The following is a 15,195-nucleotide window of genomic DNA, read 5'->3' on the forward strand; positions in this document are numbered from 1 at the left end:
GCTGTCCTTTGCAATAAAAGGCAGGTGCACTCCACCGGCTCCTGCATGACACTGGTCACCCTCCTGTCCCCTCCACCTGCCCTGGGACCTCCCGGTACAGCAGAGGCATGGCCAGCCGCTCCTTCTGTGGGGCCAGGAACTTCAGCTCCCGCTCGGCAGTGGTGCCCAAGCCTGGGGCTCATGGCTGCCTGACCACTGTGGGCTTCTGCTGGGGCAGCCCCAGGGGGCCGGCCTACAGGTGCCTCGGGGGCTTTGGCAGCCGGAGCCTGTGTGCTGCGGGGTTGCCCCGGATCACGGTGGGCTGCAGACGGCCCCTCGGTGGCGGGGGCAGCTTTGGCTACCGAGCAGGGGGTCTTTGCGGGCCCAGCGCCCCCTGCATCACCACTGTGTCAGTCAACGAGAGCCTCCTGACGCCCCTCAACCTGGAGATCGACCCCAATGCACAGTGCGTGAAACACGAGGAGAAGGAGCAGATCAAGTGTCTCAACAACAAGTTCGCCGCCTTCATCCACAAGGTGGGTCTGGGGCTGTGGCTTAGCAGGGGCCAGGGATTTGCTTAAGATTCTTCTGCTACCGACCTGGAGAACATGGCTGAATCAAGTCCCGGTTTTCCAATGTTGCTGTGAGAGTCGCAGGCGGCCGGATGATGATGCCCGTGCCCAGTGCGCCTACGAACCCATCTTCCGGAACTTTGCTGTCCAGCGGCAGGGGGCTGGGCGGCTCTGCGTGGCAGAGGGGCTGCCATCCACAGAGAATCCAGAGGCTCCTTTGCTCCTTCTGCTTGGTGAGGAGGTTTTAGGAAAGCTGTGGATTCCCGGGACTTCCGCCCAAGCCACGCCCCCGCCCACAAGAGTGCAGCAGGTGGCTGGGAGCTTGGGCAGGGTCCTCGGAGAGGCTGTAGAACCACCATCAGCTTTGCTGATGCTGCTGTTACTACGTCCTCCTGCTGGGGCATAGCTCTGGTCCTTTGACCTAATGGTGTCCCCCTCTGAGAGCTCATGGTCTTTGCAGGGGAAGACAGCCCCCGAGGTCCCAGGATGGGAGGGTTTGTTTTCCAGGGCTGCGTGACGGCTCTCAGAAATGGACGTGTCGGCAGGCCAAGGCCCTGGAGCCCGTTCCTAACCAGCCTGGTCTGTGCGCACGGCTCTTCCTTTCATCAGCGCCCAGAAGCCGATGCAGGGCTCTGTAGGTGCTCACTGCCCAGCAACAACCCCGAGAGTAGGGGAGGGGGTGCCATCTGTCCAGCCAGTGCTTCTCACGCCGTGTTGTTGGCTGTGTGCCCCGGCGGTGGCGGAGGCTGGGAGGCAGCACCCGCCTGGAGGAGGCATCTTCTCTCGCTCCGCCCAAAATCCCAATGAGGGCCCTTGGCCTGCAGATTCCAAGGGATCATTGTGTGTGGCCTTGGACACTGCTGTCTCCGCTGAGAGACTCGAACGCTCACCTGTGGCTCTCCCCCTGCCACCCGCCCGCCTCCAGCATCTTTCCCTCAGAACGGGCTCCAGGCTGCAAAGTGCACGTGGTGAATTGAATCCTGCAGAGCAGCAGGCACAGGGCTGCTGGCGGCCTGGCCTGAGTGTGCACGCTCAAGGCAGGCACTGCGTGGGTAGTCAGGGTGCGGTCTCGTCTTCCCACCAGCGTGGGCAGTTGAGAGGTTTTGTTTTGTTCTGTTCTCTGCAGCCGGCTTGTACTTTTGGGGCTAAGGGCTTGAGGGGAATCACCCACTTTATAGCTGCAAACTGCAAGCTTTGATGGGGGCCTTGGGAGCCCCATGAATGAATCCAAATGACAGAGCTGCCTCCCTGGAGGGACTGGGGCAGCAGCTCGCCTGCAGCCACAGGCCTGGCATTGTCAGAGCTCCCGGTTCGTCCTGAGGGTCAGAGAGAGATCCAGATTCTGGCCTGAAATCCCAGCAACGAAGCAGATGTGTGCAGGACAGCGTGCAGGCTGAGTGAAGCATCCTGTGGCCCTGAGGGAGCCCCGGGGACCTGTTCCTGCTGCAGCTCAGAGGGAGCGAGCAAAGTGGCCTTGGTTGGTGGTGGAATGAGAAAGCGAAGGGGGTTGCCAGCGCCAAGGCTCAATAGGCTAATCCTCCGCCTAGCGGCGCCAGCACACCGGGTTCTAGTTCTGGTCGGGGCGCCGGATTCTATCCTGGTTGCCCCTCTTCCAGGCCAGCTCTCTGCTGTGGCCAGGGAGTGCAGTGGAGGATGGCCCAAGTGCTTGGGCCCTGCACCCCATGGGAGACCAGGATAAGTACCTGGCTCCTGCCATCGGATCAGTGTGGTGCACCGGCCACAGCGCGCCGGCCGCAGTGGCCATTGGAGGGTGAACCAACAGCAAAGGAAGACCTTTCTCTCTGTCTCTCTCTCTCACTGTCCACTCTGCCTGTCAAAAAAAAAAAAAAAAAAAAAAAAAAAAGATAGAAAGCCAGGGATCTCCTAATTCCAGCCTCGGGGTCTCCCCTCCTCAATGGCACTGCTCCAGGATCAGGGTACAAGACACCAATGGTGGGTGCATTTTTAGACCTCAGAGGGTCAGCAGGGCTGCAGATGTTCCTGAGGCCCTGGGGCAGAAGTTGCTTCCAGGGACGCTCAGGCTTTGGGCAGAAGGGAGTCCCAGTGGTTGTAGGCTGTGCTCCCTCCCCGCTGCTGGCTGGCTGCGTGGGTGTCCCCAGCTTCTAGGAACAGCCCACAGTCCTCGGCTCAGGGACCCTTCTTCCCGCAAGTTCAAAGCCAGGAATTCCTCTGCCTCTTTCTTTGGAGCATATCTCTCTCTCTCCCTCCCTCCCTCCCTCCCTCCCTCCCTTCATCTCTCTCTTTCCTTCCTCACTTTGAAGGGCCCATGTGACAATCTCAGGACCGGCTGTGACCCATGACAACTGCCAGTCTTTGCACTGTGACCTTGACTCCTTATGCAAGATCCCCTTTGCTATGTGATGAGACATAGTCACTGCAGACCCCAGGGTTGGGGCATGGGCACCTTGGCCGATGTTATTTGCCTTGCTTCTGCAGGATCAAAGCTTGTTTCATTCTGGGCGGAATAAACAGATGGCTGGGAATTGTGGGCTCTTTTCTGGGTGCTAGGAGGGCTGGAGGGGAGTGGTTATTTGGTGAAGGACTGCAATCTGCATTTGCCAACTTTGCGCACAATTTGGTTCCCTGGGGAAAAGGGCAGAGCCCGCCTCCAAGGGGGCAGTGAGAGCTCTTGGGGATCACACACCCCTGGGTTTCCCCTGAACCTCCTTCCTCCGTCTCTGACGGCAGGTGCGCTTCCTGGAGCAGCAGAACAAACTGCTGGAGACCAAGCTGCAGTTCGTGCAGAACCGCGACTACTACCAGGGCGGCCTGGAGCAGCTGTTTGAGGGCTACCTCCAGATGCTGCGGCGGGAGGCGGAGTACGCAGAGGCCGACAGCGGGCGGCTGTCCTCGGAGCTCAACCACGTACAGGAGGCGCTGGAGGGCTACAAGAAGAAGTGAGTGGGTAGCGCAGGGCTTCGGGCCCTGGAGATGGAGGCGGCTCTGTCTTGTCTGTCGACTAGGCAACCAGCTCTTGCAGCTCCGCCCCAGGGAACTGCAAAAGATCGAGAGAGAGAGAGAGAGAGAGAGAGAGAGAGAGAGAGAAGAGCTCCCCATCTGGGAGGGGTGGGACGCCCGTAGGGACCACAGACTCAGAGACTGAGAGAGAGAGAGAGACCAAGAAGTGACCACAGGGTGGAGAGCAGGTGCCTGCAGGATGCAGGAAAGAGAGCGCCCTGGAAGAGATACCTTAGCGAAGACCTGGCCAACACCATACAAAGTATCCGATGAATTGGGATTCGTGGTTTACTTATTCTGCAGACAGACTTCCCCTTCCATAGGCGGGGCCTCTCCTTCCATAGGGCTCCAGGACACAAACACCAGCGTAAATCCTTTGCCTTGTCTCTCCTCCCCTTGGAGAAAACTCAGTGTGATTTTGACATTGACCGGCCGGCCCTGGCTCTGATCTGGGAAGTCAGTTCCCGCCTCCAGACGGACACTTTCCCTGGGGGAAGCAAAGGCAGGCACCTCTTCAGCTCCCAAGCCTCAGTTTCTGCCTCCCACTCAGGCTGTGGGGGCTGCTAATTAAAGAGCCAGAGTTTACTGCAGGCCCAAATTGCCCTGTGGTTAAACAGTTGTAAAAACCCTGGGAACTCTGGTTTTCCACATTGTAGGGGGAGGGGAGGCAGGGCTGCTCCTGGCCAGGGAAGAGGAGCCAGGTTGGGGGAGGTGGGCTGGGGAGCTGCCTCTGAACTCTGGCTCCCTTTCCGGAATTCTGGATGTTGCGAGAGGGGCTGTATCCTTGGAGCTTTTGTCCTCTGTGCATTTGGGGAGCTGAAGGGTTCCTTGGGACACCTGCCGTTGTTTGTTGCATCCCATGAGTCCAGCGGGGTGGGGTCTAGGGACTCCCGTGGATAGCAGATGCTCAGCTCGCTGATCTAGGACGGCGGCGTATTTGCAGGGAAGCTAAGGGCGTCTGCCTGTCTAGATTGCCCACAAAGGCCAGTGCCGTGTGAACGGTTATTATACTGCATCGACCAGTGCATATGAGCTGCAAACAAGTCTGCGCATGCTCAGTACAGGCACATTTGCCACCCGTGGTTGATTGACTCTGTGGATTCGTATGTTCAGTTCCGGTGGACCCGTGGGTGTGGAACCCACGGACACGGAGGGCCAGCTGTGCTCACTGCTCGCCTCAGCGCTCCCCAGGTGACCCCACCCAAGCGCCAGAGAGGGGCATCATGGTAACTCCAAGCACAGTGGGACAGATGCCCAGGTCCTGGGTCCTTCTGATTGGCCACATCTCCTCTGCAAAAGGCACATGGAAAGCACAGGAAAACCCCCGGGGAGCTCTGCCAAGCAGGGGCTCAGGCTAACCAGCCCCGTGGCCGACCCGCCCGTGTCTGTCCCCTCAGGTTTGAAGATGAACTGACCTACAGGGCCACAGCGGAGAACGAGTTCGTGACACTGAAGAAGGTGAGCGACCCCTCCTCCTCTGGGACATGGGGCAGCCACTGGCGCTGGGTGTGCTCTCGAGGGCCAGTCCACAAGGTTCAGGTGCCCTGCTGGGTGAGGGGGCTGGCTTGGTCGGAGTAGCCAGAGTGGGCCAATGGAGGCTTCTTGGAAAGAACCCACTCATCGAAGACACTGCCTGGCCTTTGTAAACCCCCTGATGGGCGGAAATGCCCACTTTTAAATGTTTGGCCCTCATGTGGATATCACCACCTCCCCGCCCCCCACAATTCTCCCCCCATCCCCCACCGCCTGGTGGTCCCACTGAGGTTCATGGCATGGGAGTAGCCGCAGAGGGACAGAGCAAACTGCCCTGCTTCTGCATGCGGAGCTGGGGGGCACCCTGAGGGCAAAGATGAGAAGTCCAGGAATGTCCGTCAGCTTTATGGTACTAGAACAAAATAACCGAGGCATCCCACATCGTAGAGAAAAGAGGTTTACTTACGGCTCACGGCTCTGGAGGTTCGCAGCTTGGGTTTCCTTGCTGGCGTGGCAGAGCCAAGCATCACACGAAAAGAGGTAGGGGGTGCATGTGTCTGTCTGTCCATCTGTGGTCTCTCTCCCCTTAGGAAGGCACTGGGATTCAGTCACAGGGGCTTCACCCTAACAGCCATAAGTAGATTAATTTCCACCCTCTTAGTCCTGTGAGCTTACAGCTGTGTGGCTTAAGCTCTGTTATAAGTTTGGGATGCAGATCCTCTGCAAACCTTAGCACCGGTTTAGCCGTGGACGTGCGGGCTGGACAAGCAAGGCGGAGGCTGAGGAGACGGCCGCAGGCAGCGGGCAGATGCTCAGCGCAGGGCCAGGCCCCTCCCTTCCTCTCCTGTCTGTCTCTGCCAGGACGTGGACGATGCTTATCTGCGAAAGGCGGACTTGGAGGCCAATGTGGAGGTGCTGGAGGAAGAGATCAACTTCCTGCGGCGCATCTATGAGGAGGTAACTCTCTCCCCACTTCCGGGAGAGCAAGCAGAGGAAGGAGGTGCAGGCATGTTCTGGGTGTGGCTGGTCGTCTTCCTGGGCTCCAGGGAAAGTCATGCTCGGCTCCTGTGACCACAGGGGAGTTTTCTCTTGTTCGGGCATCCTTTCCAAATGGAAGAGGTGGCTGGTGGCAGGTGCACAGCTCAGCAGTTAAGCCAGAAGCTGGAAGCCTGTGTTGCATGTAGGAGAACCTGGGAGTGAGTCCCAGCTCTGGCTCTTGACCCCGGATTTCTGCTGATGCAGACTGGAATGCAGCAGCTGTGCTGGCTCATGTCGTTGAGTTCCTGCTACCCTGGGTTGGGGAGAAAGGGGGGACCTTAGATTGAATTCCCAAGGCTCCTGATTTGGGCCTGGCCCAGCCCTGGTGGCTGTGGGCATTTGGGGGAGTGAACCAGAGGCTGGGAGCAGTCTGTCTCTGCACCTGTCAAAGACTGATGATAATAATAAAAAAGAAGTGGGTGATGCCCTTCCTTAGACAATTTTTTTAAAAAAAGATTTATTTATTTATTTGAAAGTCAGAGTTACACACACAGAGAGAAGGAGAGGCAGAGAGAGAGAAAGAGAGGTCTTCCTTCTGTTGGTTCACCCCCCAAATGGCCGCAATGGCTGGAGCTAAGCCAATCTGAAGCCAGGAGCCAGGAGCTTCTTCCAGTCTCTCAAGTGGGTTCAGGGGCCCAAGGACTTGGGCCATCTTCTGCTTTCCCAGGCCACAGCAGAGAGCTGGATCGGAAGTGGAGCAGCTGGGACTTGAACCAGCGCCCATATGGGATGCCAGCAGGTGGTGCCTTTACCTGCTATGCCACAGCGCCGGCCCCTGTTAGAGGATTTGAAAGGCTGCAGTTCACTCCCTGTGTACACAGCGAGGGCAGAAGTAGAGAGCTAACGTATTAACACAAGTAGTCTAGAAACCTGATCAGATGATCCAGGATTCTGGCTGCGGTCTGGTTGGTGATTTTTAGCAGATGGCTCAGTGGAATGGTCCAGTTTGCAGCCACACATGTGGAACTGCCTGGCTGATGTTGGCGTTGGTTAGCAGTGTTCCCCTCTGACTCCTTGCCTGCAGGCCGTGGTCCTGTTCCAGACTTTTCCTTGTAGAGCTGCACGCCTTCGCTTTCCCTGGCTTGCTGGTCCCGGAGTTGTCTGGTTTCCTTCCCGGGGCTTTCAGGGTTGGAGCGGGGGATGCAGAGCTGAGCCTGCGTCTTGCCTCCTGCAGGAAATCTTCCTGCTCCAGTCGCACATCTCCGACACCTCGGTGGTGGTGAAGATGGACAACAGCCGGGAGCTCAACATGGATGCAGCCGTGGCTGAGATAAAGGCTCAATACGACGATATTGCCAGCCGCAGCCGGGCCGAGGCCGAGTCCTGGTACCGATCCAAGGTAACCTGGAGGGCTGAGCACGGAGGAGCGCTGTGAACCTGGAGCTCCCCTGCGAAATGCATCCATGCGCTCCCCGTGGGGTGCTGTTGAGACCCAGGCAGGGCAGAGCCGGGAGGTGCGCCTCTGCAGGACAGCGGGCTGGCTCCGCCGGCCCTCCAGCCTCTGAACGCTGCCTCCCAATCCTGCAGTGCGAGGAGATGAAGGCCACGGTGACCCAGCAGGGTGAGAACCTGCGCAGAACCAAGGATGAGCTCAGTGAAATGAACCGCCTGATCCAGAGGCTGACAGCCGAGGTGGAGAACTCCAAGCAGCAGGTGTGTGTGTGTGCGGGTGGGGGGCACTGGGACCTTGCTGGGGCCTCCTGATGCTTCTCACCCCACTTCTGTTTCCTGCCTAACTCCGGGGGCTGTACTGTCATTGGGAGGCCAGATAACACCCTCACTGTCCTGTCCCAGTACCTGCTATGACCAGACTTCCAAATTCCTGTGGAGCTCACACCTAAGTGCTGTTTCAATTCTCACTGTTCCAGTTGCTTGGTGATATTGAGTGTCTCCTCACAGACTCACCTGTAGGAGTATTACCCCTTCTAAGAATTGCCTGTTCTGGCCAGCACCACGGCTCAATAGGCTAATCCTCCGCCTATGGCGCTGGCACCCCTGGTTCTAGTCCCGGTCGGGCCACCAGATTCTGTCCCGGTTGCTCTTCTTCCAGTCCAGCTCTCTGCTGTGGCCCGGGAGTGCAGTGGAGGATGGCCCAAGTGCTTGGGCCCTGCACCTGCATGGGAGACCAGGGGGAAGCACCTGGCTCCTGGCATGGTGCGCTGGCCGAAGCAGCCACTAGGGGGGTGAACCAACGGAAAAAGGAAGACCTTTCTCTCTGTCTCTCTCTCTCTCTCACTGTGCACTCTGCCTGTCCACAAAAAAAAAAAAAAGAATTGCCTGTTCCTACCACCTGCCCATTTCTCTATTGTGAGTCCTGTCTGTTTTCATGATGATGGGCAGCATTTTCCTATCCATTCGGTCCCAATTGTCACCTCGGGCAGTTACACTTGTTGCTGTCACTCTTCTATCACTCTTAGCTGTTGGCTTTGCTCAATGCTTTGTACTGATCCAGACCTTTAACTTGAATGTTGCCAAACCTGACAGTCCTGTGCTTCCTAGTTTATACTTAGGAAGTTTCAAGACAATAGAGATATTTTCTTACATTTGTTTGGTCCTCTTTTAATTTTACAGTTTTATTTCTCACATTCAGGTCTTTAACCCTTCTGAACTTCATTTGTTGTCTACACACTAAGTAGGGTCTTAATTTTAATTTCCCACATTTAGTAAGAAAATAGAAAATGAGCTGCATGCTCTCCCCACTCATTTGTGATCCTGGTCTGTCATGATGCTGTCTCTGCACCCTGCCTGGCTCCATTTCTTTCCTTTCCTTTCTGGGCAACTATTCTCAGTCACTGTGCAAAATGTATCACAAACAGCATGCTATGGTTCATAGCAGAGAAGGTGAAATATGGTGGTTCACATCTTTAAAAAATATTTATTTGAAAGGCAGAGTTAAAGAGAGAGAGGAAGAGAGATCTCCCCAAATGAACACAATGGCTGGGGTTGGGGTTGGGCCAGGCTAAAGCCAAGAGCCTGGAACTCCATCCGGATTTCTCAAGTAGATAGCAAGACCCAAGCACTCAGGCCATCTTCTGCTGCCTTCCCAGGCATATTAGCAGGGAGCTGGATTGGAAGTGGAGCAGCTGGGACTTGAACTGGCATCCAGATGAGATGCCAGCATTGGAAGCAGTCGCTCAACCCACTAAGCCCCAACGCCAGCCCCACATTTGTTTACTTTTTTTATTTATATTTTTTAATTTTTATTTTTTTATTCGACAGAGTTAGACAGAGAGAGAGAGAGAGAGAGAGAGAAAGGTCTTCCTTCCATTGGTTCACCCCCCTAAATGGCCACTACGGCCGGAACTACGCCGATCTGAAGCCAGGAGCCATGTACTTCTTCCTGGTCTCCCATGTGGGTGCAGGGGCCCAAGCACTTGGGCCATCCTCCACTGCCCTCCCGGGTGACAGCAGAGAGCTGGACTGGAAGAGGAGCAACCAGGACTAGAACCCGGCGCCCATATGGGATGCCAGCGCCGCAGGCGGAAGATTAACCAAGTGAGCCCTGGCGCTGGCTCCGTTTGTTTAAGAAGTGACATCGGAGAAGATTTGAAATCCTCCCTATGATTACATTGTAATTTCTTTTGCATCTGGATGTGTTCTGCCCAGTGGGGCCAGAGGTGGGCGTGGTTAGCACTCTGGGTGTTGTGTGGAAGATTAAGAGCTTTAGAGTGGCTTCTGAAGACCGAGGCTAGCCTAGGGCAGTGGCAGCCTCTCTGTGCCCCAGATTCCTCATCTGCATAATGGAAACAATCATGCCTGCCCCAAGGAGCTGCAGGGTCACTCACTCTGAAGGTCCAACAAGGCAGTGGCATCCGTGCAGGTGCCTTGAGCACCAGCGACCGTGTGCGCACACAGTCATAGGGTGGCTATCATCCGCAATACCTCAGTGCGAACGTTTCCTCCCTCCAGCAAGTTGGTTGGTGGGACAAAAATCAAGGAAAAAGGAGTGATGGTTTTCCTGCCTAGTCTATTTTCCTTTGGTGTATTTCTTTATTTAAAGATTAATTGATGTATTTGAAAGGCAGAGTTACAGAGAGAGAGAGAGAGAGAGAGAGAGATGGTGGAGAGAGAGATCGAGATCTTCTACCTGCTAGTTCACTCGCCAAATGGCCAAAGCTGTACCAGTCTGAAGCCAGGAGCCTGGAACTCCTTCTGGGTCTCCCACGTGGGTGCAGGGGCCCAAACACATGGGCTGTCTTCTGCTGCTTCTCTCAGGTGCATCAGTAGGGAGCTGGACTGGAAGTGGAGCATCTGGGACTTGAACCAGTGCCCACATGGGATGCCGGCATTGCAGCTGGCAGCTTAACCCTCTGTGCCACAGCGCCGGCCCTGGGGTATGTCTTTAAAAAGATTCAGGTTCAAATGCTGCCTATTTTGAGCAATGTCCTATTGGGCTCCCCCCTCCCCCACCGCCCCCTGCTGCCGCGTTCTTCTCAAACCTCTTCCCTCGACACCTCCCTCACAGAACAGCAAGCTGGAGGCGGCCGTGACGCAGTCTGAGCAGCAGGGCGAGGCGGCCCTGAGCGACGCCCGCTGCAAGCTGGCGGGGCTGGAGGAGGCCCTGCAGAAGGCCAAGCAGGACATGGCGTGCCTGCTCAAGGAGTACCAGGAGGTGATGAACTCCAAGCTGGGCCTGGACATCGAGATCGCCACCTACCGCCGCCTGCTGGAGGGCGAGGAGCAGAGGTGAGGACAGGGGCGCGTGGGTGCGTGGGGGGCTCTCAGCTCCCCACCCATGGAGAGTGGACTCATCCTGCAGTTGGATACTATTCAGGCCTACCAAGTCCCTAGAGACCGTGTCTCGCCCCATCTCCCTACTTTACAAACAGGTTTGGAGAAAAGGAGTTTGCCCAGGACCGCAGGGGTTGGTGGCTAAGCTAACTTGGCCCCGGTCTTCGGGTGGGCACTCTGGCGTTCTTTCCTGCTATGCTCTGCCCACAGGCATACCCACGGTGCTTTCTGAGGCTGCTGCATTCCCCTGTTGGCAGAAAGGACATTTCTGTGGTCATTGGGGCCTAGAAGCGGGGATCATTGAGAAAATCCGTTCAGATGCACAGGGATGCACAGGGACGGGATCCTGCTGACCCGGGGCCTAGTCCTTGGGACCAAGGGAGCGAAGCAGCAACTTGCAGGAGAAGCCGGGGGCAGGTGCAGGTGCAGGCTCCTGTCTGGAGGCATCTCAGGAGGAGCAGAGGAGCTGAGAGGGTGGGAAGGGAAAGACATTTGAAGTACCCTTTCCAGCTTGAGCCAAGAGGTGAAAGCACAGGACCTCAGCGTGGGGAGGGTGCATACGCCCTTGGCTCCAGGCGGCTGCGCTGTCAGAGCCCCCAACTGGGTCCCCTTCGAGGGGCCAAGAGCTCAGGTTGCAAGCCTGCCCTGCCCACCTGGGTGCAAGTCCCAGCTTCCTCCACTTCTCAGCTGTAGGACCTCTCTCCCCTAAACATCCCCAGGCATAACACAGAGGGCATCACGTAGCCAGTGTCTCAAGTCTCATCCCGTCTCACGAGAACGGGTGTGCGACGCTGCTCAGCCGGGATGACCTTCAAGTCCGCCAGGTTTCCATGGCTGAAAACAAGCAGGGCACAGAGTGGCTTTGCGGACCCTGCCACCTGACCTACCCCTGTCTCTTTGGGATCCATGGGTGGTGCTAAGCATTGGGACATTGCGTGCAACCGGCAGGCAGCCCTTGCCCAGCCCCTGCCCCTGCTCCCTTGTCCTGGTGCACAGGGACTCACTCTGATGCCCCCCCCCCCCCCATCTCCTCTTCCCTGCAGGTTGTGCGAAGGCCTGGGCCCTGTCAACATCTGTGAGTTGGGTCTTGGTGGCACGGCTGTCTATGGGGGTCACAGTCTCAGTGTCAGTTTCCGTCTACCTGGGGACCGAGGCTTTGTCTTCCGGGGAGGCGCTGAGGGAGGGACTCCAGACCTGGAGTCTCAGGGATCTGGACAAATGGGTGGCCTAAACTGTTTGGCTCCTACACGGATCCGTCTGGAACCTCCATGGAGCTTACGTTAATGAATGTGGCAAATTCTGGCCCCCTCATGTGTGCTGCAAACACAGAGCACGCCTCTCAGTGACACACAGAACGCACCTCAGGGGGTCCCATGTATTAGAAGAAATGCTCCATTTATGCTATGCTCGCTAGCGCCCCCTGCAGGCACTTTCTCTTGAGTCATCGTTGTATTCATGGCCCCCAGGCTGGGTGTCGGCTCCTCTGATTGTTCTAGCAGCCACAGTTCTAGATGGTTTTTCTAGAATGATCCATCAGTCTTTGCTCAGAGGTGTACAAACCATCAGCCTGGTCCAGGTAGAGTTAGGTGTCCAGTTTACTCATCCAGAATCAGATGGCCATGGGTTTAGTTTAGCCTGTAGATTTTTTTTGAAGATTATTTTATTTATTTGAAAGACATACATCAGAAAGACATGGAGAGACAGGGATATATCTTGCATCCACTAGTTCACTGCCCCAAATGGCCACAACAGCCAGGGCTGGGCCTGGCCAGAGCCAGAGCCAGGAACTCCATCTGGGTCTCCCATGTGGGCTGCAAGGGCCTAAGAACTTGGGCCATCTTCCACTGCCTTCCAAGGTGCATTAGCAGGGGGAGCTGATTGGAAGTGGAGCAGCCAGGACTTGAACTGGTGTTCCCATAGGATGCCAGGATCACCTGAGACGGCTTAACCTTCGGTGCCACAATGCCGGCCCCAAGCCTGTGGTCTTTAAAACACTCTTGTTGCTGGCCTCTGGGAGACCAAGAGAATGAAGCAAGCATTGATTGTAAGAGATTTTGGGCCACACTGTGTCTGGAACGGTAGAGCAGGCTAACCCGGTGTCTCTGTCCGCAGGTGTGAGCCGTTCACAGGGTGGCGTGGTCTGCGGGGACCTCACGTCCACGGTCACGTGTGGCCTCAGGGGGTTGGCCCTCAGCAGTGGTGCCCTGTGTTCCCCCTCCGTCGTGGGGGCCGGCTCTGGTGCCAAGTCTGTGCGGTTCACATAAGAAGGGGTGGGGCTCCAGACAGAGTGGGCTTGATGGGAGTCCCCACGGGTGGGAGGGGATGTCTTTCTGTCTCACAGACTCCAGGGTCAATAACTTCTCCTTACAGGGAGTACAGCACTGGCTGTTCCATTTCCAACTTCTTGTGATTTATCCTTCCAGTGCAAGCCTGGGTCTACTGAGGAGCTTGGGGGAGGGTCTCGCCAGTGTGGGCTTTGTTCTCAGTGGGAGGGGCTGCAGCTGAAGAGGCAGAAGGGAGGGTGGGTGGGCCTGGGGCTCCGGGAAGCCCCGCACTTGCTCTGAGAGCTTCTCTGTTCCTGGAGCACCCCCCCCCCAAAGGGCTCCTACGCCAGGGCTGAAGGGTTGAGGTTACCTGGCATGGTTGCCTGGAAGGCTGTTGTGTTTGTCTAATTCCTGTATGGTTCCTGCTTTGCTTTGAAGAGCTTCATTAAATGCTGATAGCAAAAGGCTTTCTCCTGGTCACCAAGTTAATGCTGGCTTCCGTCACTGTCTTCTTTCTTTAATTAAAGATTGATTTATTTATTTGAATGGCAGAGAGTTACACAGAGGCAGAGAGAGAGAGAGAGAAAGAGAGAGAGAGAGAGAAATCTTCCATCTGCTGGCTTACTCCCCAAATGGAAGCAACGGTCAGGGCTGTGCCAATCCGAAGCCAGGAGCCAGGAGCTTCTTCTGGGTCTCCCATGCAGGTGCAGGGGCCCAAGGACTTGGGCCATCTTCTACTGCTTTCCCAGGCCATAGCAGAGAGCTGGATAGGAAATGGAGCAGCCGGGACTCGAACTGGCACCCATAGAGGATGCCGGCACTGCAGGTGGCAGCTTTACCTGCTATGCCACAGCGCCGGCCTCCTGGGTTCAGTTTTCTGCTCTAGCTCCTGACTCTAGCTTCTGGGTCTCCCACATGGGTGGTAGGAGCCAAGGTACTTGAGCCATCCGCTGCTGTCTCCCCAGGCACAGTAGCAGGGAGCTGGATGGGAAACGGAGCAGATGGGATTCAAACCCATGCTCATATGGGATGCCGCGGTGTCACAGGCGTCTTAACTCATCGTATCCCGACGCCAGCCCCTTTGGTTGTTTCCCTAAGCCCCTCAGGCCCGGGTGGTTCTGGTGCTGCTCGAGGTATGGTCCATGGACCACCCCCCCTCCCCTCCCCGACCTGGCTCAAGGACCTGCCAGGTTCTGTGAAACAAGCAGATCCTGGATTCCAGCCGGGAGCGCCGCACCCCCTGTTTTGAAGCTCCCAGGTGGTTCCGCTGTGCACGGCAGCACGGGGAGCACCGGTGTATGTGGGCAGAGAAGGACGAGATAGTCTGGCCAGGGAGGTGACTTCACTGCAATGCCCGCCGGATCAGTTATTAGCCCCTCTGCCTTTGTCTGTTGGACTCCGCCGAGGGGTCAGAGCCCCAGCTGGGCCATACACACCCTGGGGGTGGCGTGGGGGTGATGAGCGGGGGAGGAGAGGGAGTCTGTGTTCATGAGGCACCTGCTGGATGTCCGGCATGTTACACGCGTGCTTCGTTCAGTTCTTTGCCAATAAAGAAATTACAGCTAGGCCGGCGCTGCAGCTCACTAGGCTAATCCTCCACCTACAGCGCTGGCACACCGGGTTCTAGTCCCGATCGGGGCGCTGGTTCTGTCCCGGCTGCTCCTCTTCCATTCCAGCTCTCTGCTATGGCCTGGGAGGGCAGTGGAGGATGGCCCAGGTCTTTGGGCCCTACACCTGCATGGGAGACCAGGAGGAAGCACCTGGCTCCTGGCTTCGGATAGGCGTAGCACACCGGCCGTGGCGGCCATTTGGGGGGTGAACCAACGGAAGGAAGACCTTTCTCTTTGTCTCTCTCTCTCTCTCTCGCTCTCACTATCTAACTCTGCCTGTCAAAAAAAAAAAAAAAAAAAAAAAAAAAAAAGAAAAAGAAAAAAAAAAGAAATTACGGCTAAAAGAAGCAACGCTGCTGATGTCACATCGCTGGTCCAGATGGCAAGTTCCGATCTAGGGACCATCAGGAACTCATCAGGAACAGCTCTGCCTGCTACTGAAAGAATGGATGGAAGGTGGCATAAAGAAACTTCTGGAAGCACAGGTGGATGCCTCTCCTCACAGCCCCTGCTCTCCAAGGACCACGGACAGATTTTGTTGCCCAACAA

At 56.5% G+C, this 15,195-nt stretch overlaps 1 protein-coding gene across 1 annotated transcript; it reads left to right on the forward strand.

The window, feature by feature from the left end:
* LOC100346360 (keratin, type II cuticular Hb5) lies at positions 1-13,502 on the forward strand. Its single transcript, XM_002711114.6, has 9 exons — positions 1-515; positions 3,261-3,469; positions 4,928-4,988; positions 5,865-5,960; positions 7,216-7,380; positions 7,569-7,694; positions 10,507-10,727; positions 11,816-11,847; positions 12,885-13,502. The coding sequence occupies exons 1-9, from the start codon at positions 108-110 to the stop codon at positions 13,034-13,036; spliced, it is 1,470 nt and encodes a 489-aa protein (XP_002711160.2). The 5' UTR covers positions 1-107; the 3' UTR covers positions 13,037-13,502.
* The last annotated feature ends 1,693 nt before the right edge of the window (positions 13,503-15,195 follow it).

Source organism: Oryctolagus cuniculus, chromosome 11 (assembly GCF_051225735.1).
Source record: "Oryctolagus cuniculus isolate XC-2025 breed Fujian yellow rabbit chromosome 11, ASM5122573v1, whole genome shotgun sequence".
Taxonomy (NCBI): domain Eukaryota; kingdom Metazoa; phylum Chordata; class Mammalia; order Lagomorpha; family Leporidae; genus Oryctolagus; species Oryctolagus cuniculus.

What these genes read in the sequence shown, in the direction of transcription:
- LOC100346360 (XM_002711114.6), top strand. Translation starts at nt 108, where the DNA reads ATGGCCAGCCGCTCCTTCTGTGGGGCCAGGAACTTCAGCTCCCGCTCG. An exon ending in TCGCCGCCTTCATCCACAAG is followed by an intron (nt 516 to 3,260) that starts GTGGGTCTGGGG and finishes CTCTGACGGCAG; the next exon opens with GTGCGCTTCCTGGAGCAGCA. An exon ending in TGGAGAACTCCAAGCAGCAG is followed by an intron (nt 7,695 to 10,506) that starts GTGTGTGTGTGT and finishes CCTCCCTCACAG; the next exon opens with AACAGCAAGCTGGAGGCGGC.